We start from the raw sequence: 11429 nt of genomic DNA on the forward strand, positions 1-11429 counted from the left end.
ATCTTATTAGGCTTTAGACGGTTATGGTATTTTATTACTTTAGAACATCACATGTTTCTTATCTATCTTAAGATCAGTTGTAACTACAGCTTTTAGATAAATGTTCTGCAGTAAAAATACAAAATTCCCACTGAAATGTCCCGATAGAAGCAAGGAAAGCAGTAGTGATTGTGTGCTGGTGAATTGTCGATTAAAGTTAGATGTTAGATAATGAGAAAAGTGGTGATCTACAAACTAAAGTATGAAAAAGTATATATTATGTGGGTCTGTCATTTTTTCCAGACACCTATCTGTGTTGAGCTACACATACAGGGGGCTTAGATGTTGAACAATCAAGATGCACCTGGTTGCTGCTGATCGGAGAGCTGATACTGTTATGACCGTGTTTGTAACGATAGGAATTACCAGGTTTATTTCTATGTGATTCACATATCCTAATTAAAACCGATAGCTGTGTTGCTGATGTCCACGAGTAGCTGATAGTTCTTACAGAACAAACGCAAATAACACAAACTTTTCTTCACACAGTTGGCTTATTTATTCCATTTTGAAAAGTTAATAAATACTATATTGTAAAACGTAGATAAGCGGTGACAGTGAGTCTTTCAGCAGCAGCAGCAGTACATGTGTGCTCTGGTTGCAGCCACACTTCAGTGTCCTCAGAGGCCTTCAGAGGCAGGACGGACAGTGACACACACAGACGTCATTCAAGTCTTGCCCATCATCTCAGTTTTGTCAGTATTTTGTACAACAAAAAACTCAACATACATTTTATAATTGCTGTAAATTACAGTAGGAGGAGCCGAGGTTTCAGAATCCCCTGCAGCTGAGACACAGAACAGCTGCTGCTGCAATGTTATAGAACCTGTTTCCTAAACAGCTGTACATATGTAAAGCTCAAAGTACAAGTGTTAAGAGAGACCAGAAGCAGTTATCAAACTACAAAGATTCCTTGAAACCCAAAAGCAGACACCAGTGTGGTTTATTTTTGGCACTGCTCACATTAGCACCGAGACATGGCCCTTAAATGCCAATAGAGTAAGCAAAATGTACACACAAAAAAAAGTTGGCTCTGTCAAAGGAACCTCGACTATTGATTTTAAAGAATACAGCCATGCTGACATTCCTCTGGGGAATCCAACCTGAAATCGTTTGGTGCTTTACACAGATACAATTACAAAAGTTCTCAATCTTGTATCAAATCTTTTCCTAAAAACATTCTCGCTTACATACAGTATGACATTGGCTTTAAAATGCTCACCTGTGGTTTTTCTGAAATTACCAGCTCCTAATGGTAATGTATAACACAACTTAGGGGCATTTACTGTTGTGCAGTCACCATGGCTGTTTGTATCTATTACAGCGTGACCTGTATGTGCATTCACACATGCGGTGTGTCACTGGGCTAAGGCACCTATATGTCCGTCAGAAAATGAGCAAGGCTCTTCAGTGCAGAGCAGCCAGACAGCTCAGAAGGGAAAGCACCAATTTTACATACAGATGTTAGTATTGAAGCTTACACTGCATATACAGTATGTGATTGTCATTTCCAGATTTTCCGATGCAGCCTAGACACGCTAATATTGATAATAATCCCATTTAATGCTGGACTTAAAGTGAACTATGCTAGGTCAACTTATTTTGGGGGACACAGATCATACTAAAGTGTCCTTTAAAAAAAATGCTTCATGTTTTATCCTATCACAAAAAGACCAAAACCAGAGACTTGGACAGCCTATAAAACCACTGACAAATCCATAAAAAACAGTTAAGAAAAGAAGTTCCAGTAAAAGCCACAGTTGTGCTGAGCCCATCGTCAGCAGTGCTCCACTCGTCAGGTGCTTATGTGTGTGCTTGGACCAAAAGACAAACGTGAATAAATAAAATCCTGATCGATTTTCTGGGGTTTGTCCGGAGTGTGTGGTGGTGGGAAGATTTAATGTGTATCTTCCTATGACGGAGGGAGGTGTTGTCTGATAATCTCTCTGGACTGAGGGGGGATCCTGTCGGGAAAACGGACAGAAAACTCCACAATGAGGTCACCGCGCTGTGAGGGGTTCTTTGGGAAAGGCAGACCCTCCCCTCTGAGTCGCTTCACCGTCCCTGGCTTGATGATATCATGACAGGGGAGCGAGATGACACGGTTTTCCAGCGTGGGAATACTCACAGTGCACCCACACAACGCCTGAAGGGGAGAGGACATATAAAGGGTTAATATCTTTAGAGGGAACGAAATGCCAAAGCCATGAATATCTCAGTGACTTAATGTTTCCATGAAGTAAAGCTGGAGTTTATCTTCCCCCCAGTATGTCATCATAGAGCAATCTTTATGTGTTTCTGTTTTACTTTGTGTTAATGTGTGTGAGAAAAAGAAAAAGAGTGTACTTCCTGACAAACCATTTAGCATCGACTACAGCACTGTAGGATCTAAAGAGCAGCCTCTGGAACAGGAACATTAGGGAAACATGACTTGGCAGTGGAAAAGTTTTCAGCTCTTTCTGTGTGTGTGTGTGTGTGTGTGTGTGTGTGTGTGTGCGTGTGTGTGTGTGTGTGTGTGTGTGTGTGTGTGTGTGTGTATGTGTTTGCGTCTGCCTGTGTTTGAATGTGTAAGTGTGTCAGCATTGCACAGGGGACTAATTTTAGCAAGGGTCTCATATCTGAGGCTAATGAAGGGAGGCGGGAATCGGCTGAGCTCGTAAATAGTTGGAGGACTTGTCAGATCCACACACACACACACACACAGCCTCTCCTCCCTACCACAATGACCCATGAATCCAGTCAGAGTGTAGAGAGCGCTAAACTACACAGAAACCTGTGGTTATCACGATGTCACGGGTTTCCCAAGGAGAATCAGGCTCCACATTTGCAGTGAATAGAATCAACTATTTAAATGAACACCTCAGTGCGCAGATATCTTTGAAAATAACTGACTTTTCTTATTCAATGGATAGTAGCAACTATTACAAACTAAATCTCTACACATAGTAAAGTCAGTGAGTTGTTACTGTCGAGAGAGACGCATGGAAAAATGATGTGTAAGACCACATGGTCATAAAGAGAATGGGGAAGAAAAAGAATCCAAACTAATAACTTGGAAAATCCTAAAATAACCAAATGATAAAATAAGAAGGTATAGAAATGTAAATCAGAAGAAGAAGGGTGCTTCAAAGAAAAAAACATTGTAATTTCTGGGTGATGACCTTTTCCATATTTCCCTCTTGCTCTCCTTTTTCCTGTTATTTCTTTGCTGATAATGGGCATCTGTGTCCTGCACTGCTTTTCAATATTCAGGATTACTGTTCACAACATTTGTTGCTATTTGAGACCTTGACACAAACAACTGGACTCCACAGCAAGTTATTTGAGCTAAATGCAAAAAACATAAACTTCTCTATAGCATTTCTAGATTATTGACCAAAGTGGTAAATGTGGGTTGGATACCAAGACTCTAATGATTTCAAAAGAGGCTGGCTAATGTATATCATATCAAGGGGGGCCTTATTGCTAATAAGCTATGTGCTTAGCAATTTCTAGGATCAAATTCCTAAAGCTAAATTATACTTAAGGCAACCTTTTTTATAAATAGTGGAACGGCAATTTTTCCAAAAACAAACGACAGCTAATGCCATTGATTTCAATTCCACCAACCCCTTGAGATGTAATCGTGTTCTTGCCTGCATTTGCACGTGCTTAACCTCTAAGACCTCACCCATGTCACTATTTGGCAAGTGTTCTGTTAAGTATATTGGTGGATTCTCTTGTCTCGTCTGGTGGACTTGTCAAACAAACATGGATGTAAATGTGGATCATTGAACTTCAGCTGCCTCAGAGGTCAGACAGACTTTTCTGGCCATCAGTGTCGTTCTACCCACTACATACGTGATGGTGTGACAACTGTGTTAGGGACTAGTGGTTCATCCTCTTGTTATGAACAGTTCCATTGACTAACTCAAGTCTTACACACTGAGACAGGTTGCCATGACGCTGGACATACACTGCCAGCTGATCGGAGAGCCCACTGATTGCATAAGCCTCAGCTCAGACAACAACACCATAGAGACTGACACAAACAAACAAACACTTTTTGCTATACTAGTAAGATCCTTCTCTAGATCTGCATTCTTTCCCGAAGACCATATCCTAAGGATAACTATCACTGCTGCTTTCTTAAAAGTAGAATCCTTTGATTTGTTTTTCCCAGCTCAAAGTGTCCTCAAAATTCAGCTTGTCTAAAAAAGCTGGCTGTTAATGCTAAGTGAGGTGGCAGGTTTAAAACACAACAGCAGCTAAAAATGCTTGTGCTGTCTTATTTCCAGAGATGCAACATCCACATCTACAGTTATGTGCCTAATGGCAGAGATGGAGCCTTCAAAAGCTGCCTGTTTTCCCTTTAGATTCCAACAGCTGGATTTAGCTGTCTATACTCGTCTTTGAGTGTGGGTTTGCTGCTGAACTGAGAGAAATGCTCAGCCTCGGATGATAAGAGCACACCGTAGCGACATCATTAATGCCATATAGAGTCTTTCCCGTAGATCCTGCTCCAGGCTGGTTTCAGAGAGCTATGTGTGCCAAATCTGAGCTACAATATCTTCTTCCCTATCAACGCTGAGGACACTGTGAGCTGAAAAAAGCCTTCCAGGGGTTTCACAACATAGCCAAACGCTTTTGGCTGTACTAACTGCGCACTGGGGCATGCTTCAGACTGAAAACAAACTTGAGCAACCAAATAGCTGGGGAAGCATCCAAAAGTCAAAATGAAGCAAAATATTTCCATCTCCAAAATGTCAGTGTGTTTGAGCTGCGCTTGCAGCGTTTTAATCATTGGAAAGATTGATCCTCTTGGGGAGGTAATCTGTTGGTGCAATGCATGCCATACTCTGCAGTATGTGGTAGGTTGTTTAGTGTGCAATGTTTATACTGCAGCATTTAGACTCACATCTTCAGAGAAAGCAGAGCAGGAAGGAGCAGCGCAATATGAGCTTGTATTTGCTTTGGAAACTGAATCATCTGACCCACTTCCCTAATATTCCGCAGATACCTCCTCCATTCCAGCCACATATCCCCCTCTCTCCCCCATCTCGCCTTCAGCTGCATCAGACCTAAGTCTCTTATCTGGCTGTGGGTTTTAGCTGTGGGACTTCTGCAGTGCAAACCTAATCACTGTGCAGGTTCGATTAAGTGAATAAATGTCCTACTTGATGTGACTCAACACGCTCTAAAGTGCTCTTTTCTCCACTGTTTTGCTGTGTGCAGGCAATGGTGTTTTCCAATGCATTACTTCTGGGGTGATTTTCCAGAGTCAGTGCAGCTTTTCCATGAAAACTCTTCAAAATTTCTTTGAACAAAGTACAGTATAAGCCTATTTTGAACCAACAACTCTGACCCTCTGAGAACACCTGCTGTTTGGTCAACCTGTGGCTTGCTGGCTGGTGAGTGGCAATGCTACTGGAAACATTAAAGCTGTGCTGCACCCGTTGCCCTCGTACTGTCGGAGTGGTTAATTAAATGTCCTGACAATCACAATAATAGCCGCCTGGATTGTCACCACTGTTACAATACAATCCATCTTTAACTGCGAGTGTTTGCAAATATGCTTGAAGATGCTGATGTGTGATTTTGCATACGTGTTTATTGCTGTGTAGAGCTTGTGTGCTGGTTTGAGTGTTTATGTATATGATTTCATAGTGCAGCACAGAACAAGTTTGGATGATGGTTGTGCTCCTGTCACACAAGGACACCACATTCCTGCTGCCTCTCTCACACCACAGTGGCAGAGACGCTGTGGTTCCACTGATCCTGCCTGACATCAGCAACCACAAGAATACGCACCCTTAACCACCCATCAATACACGATCATAGATTTGCTTTCTGCCATGCCAACTCCGCTGGGAATCTAACTCCCAACCCTAGAAGCAGCAGTTACTAATCTGCAAGCACAGCTACAAAAATGAATAAATAGAAAGCAAATAGAGACAGAAGAGTAGAGTTTAGATTAAAAGAGACAGGCGCACCTCTTTCAGACTGATCTTGCAGTTATAAATGATATTGGAACCGTCTCTCTTGAAGTGGACATGCCCTTTGTCTTTAAGAACAAAGGCTATGTCGGCGGGAATGTTCTCAGGGGTCTCGTCTCCCTCTTTTGGGAAAGTAATCTTGGTGCCCTCTTTCCAGCCCTTCTTGATGACGATGTTGAGGATCTTGTCCTCCGTCCTCATGCTCCGGCCATCTGGGTTCAGCCTCCGGCGGGTGATCTTCATGCGCTTGGTGCAGCCGTGGAAGATCTCTTCCAGCGAGACCTTGAGCTCATGAACCACTGGAGGGTCCTGGTGCTTTCGACTGGTCCCCAAGCGTTCTGACGGGCCTCCCCTCCTCCTGCGACCCTCCCCTGGGAAGCCATTGTTCATCCCTCCCGGAAAGCCAAACTGTCTCCCGAAATGAGCAAAGGGGTCATCCTCATCCATTTCCACATCCTGCTCTTGGTCATTGCTGTGGAAACCGTTGGAGCGGCTGTGGCTGCGGTTGGAGCCAAAAAACATGTCGAAGGGGTTGGAGCCGCCAAAGAAGGAGGCAAAGGTGGCATGGGGGTCTCCGTGGAAAGTGTAATGGTATGTTGAGCTGCCAGGAGCACCTGAAGAGCTGCTGCCTCCTGTCTTCAAACCTGCAAGAGAAAAAAGGGATAAGAACATGTGACCGCACATGCCCACGGTCAAACACCCACCATTAGAAGACACACATTAGGACCCTGTTCAGAATACACAGTGTGGGTATCAGCAGAGAGAAGAGTGAAACCCATGTGGGCGGGAAAAATCCCACAGCATCACTGATCTTCCAACAGTACTGGTGGTGGAGAAACTCATGAAATACCAGGTCACTCCATCCAACAAACACACACTAAAACACAAACACTCACTCCTTTCCAACAGACACACATGCACTAAACACCCACAAATGCAAAATACAGCAGTCACTGCTATTCATATCTCAACCACGTAATGATCTTTAGCCATCTGTCTGTCAGCTAACACACACTGCACAAGTAGCTGAGGTCGACTGAGATATTAGAGTGGGTAAGTGTGGTTGCCACAAAAGAAAATGATTAACAAACCCACACAGTCCTGCTCATAAACACAAAAAAATATTGAAGAGGCAGGATTATTACTTTAGTGACTCAAACCCACCAGAGTTATCCTCTGTGATATTACATCTGTCCCTGAGTTTTCTCAGCAGCAGCTTATTCCATTATAACGCCTGTTTAACAAGACTTCAATGACAGAGAACAGACAGCTGCTCTGCCTGCTCTCTGAAAACATTTTACTAAATAATCAGACAGTCAGACAGGGTGAAACTCAGATAGGAACACCCCCCCCCCCCCCTCCCCCTCCTCACCTTCTTCTCCCAGCTGATCATAGACGACTCTCTTCTTGGGGTCGCTGAGTACCTCATAGGCCTCTGCAATCTCTTTGAACTTCTCCTCTGCGTTGGCATCCTTGTTCTTGTCGGGGTGGAAGCGCAGCGCCATTCGCCGATACGCCTTCTTGATCTCCTCCTCGTTGGAGCCCTTGGGGATTCCCAAGATCTTGTAGTAGTCCTTTCCCATACTTGCACTATTAGGACTCGGATCCCCCTCTTCAGCTCAGGCTGTGGCGTGTCACTGGTGAGATACAAGTAAGACTCCTATAATACTCCCCTGAGACAGGCGCTGCCCAGACGAAGAGCCTATATATATAACCTGGCAAAGGTGCCGTGTATAACCAAGAGCTTCCCTTTGGGGTTTTACTGTGAAGTCTATTTAGTGATATGTTAGGAACACGGAGTGGTGGTTTTACTAACTGTTGCTATGGGGATGTGGTTGCAGTGCTGAGGTAAGCCTGAGACTAGAGTAGAGGAATTCCCTACATCTTCTTTTTGCTTTTCAACTCTGACTTATTGATGGCTACAGAATCTTGTTCCTCCAACACATTTGTCTTTCAATGTTTTTGAGCTTTGTAAATAAAACCACTTGATTGATTGCAGATCATGCTGATGATCTACCTCCACCTCTGCTGAGCTTAACCAGCGGGGGGACAGACAGACAGACAGACCCTTTCACTGTGGTTCTCCAGTACTTATGAGCAGTACATAATAATCTCCAGTTTTGACCATGAGAGCAGGGTGAGGAGGAAATCTATGCCTGGTACCATCTATGACTGTGTAACACGCTGCTTATATGCTGCCAGTACAAAGAGGTTCAATTCTCTGTACATCCAAAAATAAACCTTACAGCCTGCAAATTTCAACCCAGTCATTTACACCAGCCAACTGATTTCCCCGACGGATATACTCCATACACAGAAGCTCACACAATGAAAATCAAATGAAGTGGCAGAAAAAATAGCTTGTAAAGGAATTGACAGAAGGAGAGAGTTGAAGAAAAATCCTACCAGAATGCTTAATAATTAAGGACGCTTCAGATCGACATGGTCCGCTTTTCTGTCTTTCCTCCTGCCTTTTCTGTTCCTCCTCTCCCCTCAGCCCCGCTGTCTGCCTGCCTCCCCGGCTCTGCCTGCTGGGTCCTTATAAATTGACGTCAGGACGCCGGGAGGATCACAGGCTCTGAAATAACCGCTGATCAAACCCTGAAGTCCGTCTGACGTTTCACTGGAACACCTCGGACACATACAGCGTGCCACCGTCCTACATCCAGATCTATACCACTATTGGGGGGGGGGGGGGGGGGGGGAATAATCCTATGACCTCAGCTGATGCGAGCATGTGAATGCCATTATTCCCAAGTGATGGGCTGGAAACATATTCTCAATCAATGATCGATTCTCTCCTGGCGGGGGTCTCCGTACTTTAAGATCTACAGCAACTTTAAACAGAATTCCTTACCGAGTCTGCTGCTCCTGGACCTGTGCCTGGAAATCGCTGCTTAGACTGGAGAGCAGACCCAGCCCCCTCAGCCAGCCAGCAAGCAGGACTCTTTGTTCGAGATCTGCTCAAAAGCACACATTCAGGATCAAGTGGAACTAAACATTCTGCTAAAGTAGCATTGTTTTAACTCTCTACTACTCCCACAGGATCGTTCAGGGCACAGGAGGGTCAGCGGGCTGTGGCAGCCCACTGCGCAGGGGGGCAGGGAGTCATGTTTTAGCGTCTCTAATTTACGAAATAAGATGTGCATGTTCATGCGCGTGATCATATAGTCGTGCCTGAATCGAGTCTGAATAAACCCTGCTGAGTCATATGGTGACTCCACACACTCCAGCTTCTATCTTTGTAAAGACACAGCACAAACATCGCATACATCCAGCACCAAACCACCAAATGAACCTAACTTAAAACACTTGAACGTATCCCATCCGCACCTCCCTCTTGTGACATTAACACTGACCTTGGTTCAAATCCTTGAGTTTAAAACTGGACCTCCCCTCAGCTAAGTTGCCAACAATCATTAGGAATGCCTTATAGACCCCCATCATGAACCCCGCCCCCTCATAAAACTCTAAGTTTAGGTAGTTCTACCAAAACAACCCCCAAATCTTGACTCAACGCTGCCAGAGGGGCCTCAACCAAAAAAAAAAACTCCCCCATGGCTTCCTTCTTAAATACAAATCACTTAGGAATATTCAATAAATACCGTATATGGTGCACAAAACCGAAATAAGAAATGTCTTAAAGCTACAGCAGATTGTAACATGCACTAAATAAGGATTTACCTTCAGCCCTGGGTGTGTCCTTAAGTAGCACACGTTCTCTAACAATTACTCAGCTAATATCAGTGATGGAAAGAAAATGTTTGTTTATAGGTTAAATCTGTTATAAATGAATCTGGCCTTGAGTTTGTTTTTCAACTATTGCGGCTGAAATAAACAGTAGAATGATCAGCTTGTCCAAAATAGCAATGATTTGTTTGATCTCATTGTACCAGTATTATATTCATAAGAGGACACAAAACACTTCAGATGTGCTCATCTTGAGATGGATGGTAATAACATGTCTCAAAAAGTTGGGACACGGTCATGTTTACCGCCGTGTAGCATCCCCTGTTCTTTTAACACGTCTCTTGACATATGGGAACCGAGGAGACCAGTTGCTGGACCTTTGGGAGAGGAACGTTGTCCCATTCTTGTCTAATGTTAAAATCTTGCTGTTTTACAGTCCTGGATCTTCTCTCTTGTATTTCATGTTTCATGGTGTGCCAAATGTTTTCAATTGGTGAAAGATCTGGACTGCACACTGGCCGGTCCAGCAACCAGACTCTTCTACTATAAAGATATGCTGTTGTAATGGATGCAGTATGTGGTTTAGCATGTTTTCTTCTTCTTTTCTTTGGCATGTTTTTGACCTGTTGCCATTTAACATGTGTTTTTTCAGCAGTTTTTTTTTTTAGTGCCACTTTTCCAGCCTTTTGTTGCCCGTGTCCCACCCTTTTTGAGACGTGTCACTGCCATCACATAAAACAGAGTTTTACATTGATTCACTGGTAATATTCATCCAGTCATGAATATATAATCATGTGAACATCATGGCAGATATTCCTCTGGATCAAGTACAATTATGTTTATCACTTTAAGTGAATTTCTCCAATAATACTTATATGATTTCTCTTTACTTAGATTTCAAATGGAAGATGTTTGCTCATAACAGAATATCTTTATTGTGTGGTGTTAATACTTCTGCTTAAGTAAACAATGGAAGTACTTCCTCTACCACTGGTTAAAATAACCCAAACCAGCTGACACATACAAATGGACCTATCGACCTCCCGAAGGTCTGAGTTCTCCGACTGCTGTCAATACAGCCTCCCACTGCCACTAATTTTAGATAAATATGAGACGTCAGTCTAACACTATCAACACCCCCCAAACATCTCTGGCCCTGAACCATTAGTCCCACAAACTAGAAATTAATCAACACACAAGCTTCCAGGACAAAATGTACTCTCAAAGAAGAGTTTCCTTTTTATTTTTTCACTCCAGGGAGATTTGGTCCTTGGGAAAACTGTAAAAGTCTACCCTAAAGAGCAAAAATTCCCGCCTTACTTCATCGCTATTCTCAGTCCAGAACAGATCAACAATCATCCTCTCCTGCTTTCAGAAAAAACATCACCAGAGGTAAAGATGTGAGTCATTAAAGATGACTTTTACTGTTGAATGCAAATGAAGGTACACTCAGCAGGGTGAAGCAATCATGCTCTATACAGACTCTTAAGTTTGAGTCACCGAACTGGTAAGGAGGTGTGAGAAAAGTGGGTGTCTCAATGGAGGAGTCGTCTGACACACTCAGACATACTGTGCACACTTGTTCTCACACAATATAAACATTCAAAACAATGCGAGCACGTCGAGAGCTGTTAGCTGTTGCTGAACAGAGGAATGTTAAGAGACATTCCTGTTTGTCCAGCGTATGTGTCTGTGTTTTGGCATACAGGAGGGGCTTTTGGTCAG

The 11429-nt window shown here is 43.4% G+C and overlaps 1 protein-coding gene across 2 annotated transcripts; it reads right to left on the bottom strand.

Annotated features, from left to right (window-relative positions):
* Positions 1-514: 514 nt before the first annotated feature.
* dnajb5 (DnaJ heat shock protein family (Hsp40) member B5) lies at positions 515-9058 on the bottom strand. Of its 2 annotated transcripts, none has more exons than XM_075468082.1 (4): positions 8872-9058; positions 7387-7651; positions 6012-6658; positions 515-2185 (listed from the first exon to the last, which is right to left on the bottom strand). In XM_075468082.1, exons 2-4 carry the CDS (start codon positions 7595-7597, stop codon positions 1952-1954), a joined length of 1092 nt encoding a protein of 363 aa, XP_075324197.1. In that variant the 5' UTR covers positions 7598-7651; positions 8872-9058; the 3' UTR covers positions 515-1951. The 2 variants fall into 2 exon arrangements, with proteins under 2 accessions (XP_075324197.1, XP_075324196.1); XM_075468081.1 differs by lacking the exon at positions 8872-9058 and adding an exon at positions 8421-8604.
* Between the last annotated feature and the right edge of the window lie 2371 nt (positions 9059-11429).

Source organism: Odontesthes bonariensis, chromosome 6, assembly GCF_027942865.1.
Source record: "Odontesthes bonariensis isolate fOdoBon6 chromosome 6, fOdoBon6.hap1, whole genome shotgun sequence".
NCBI classification, from domain to species: domain Eukaryota; kingdom Metazoa; phylum Chordata; class Actinopteri; order Atheriniformes; family Atherinopsidae; genus Odontesthes; species Odontesthes bonariensis.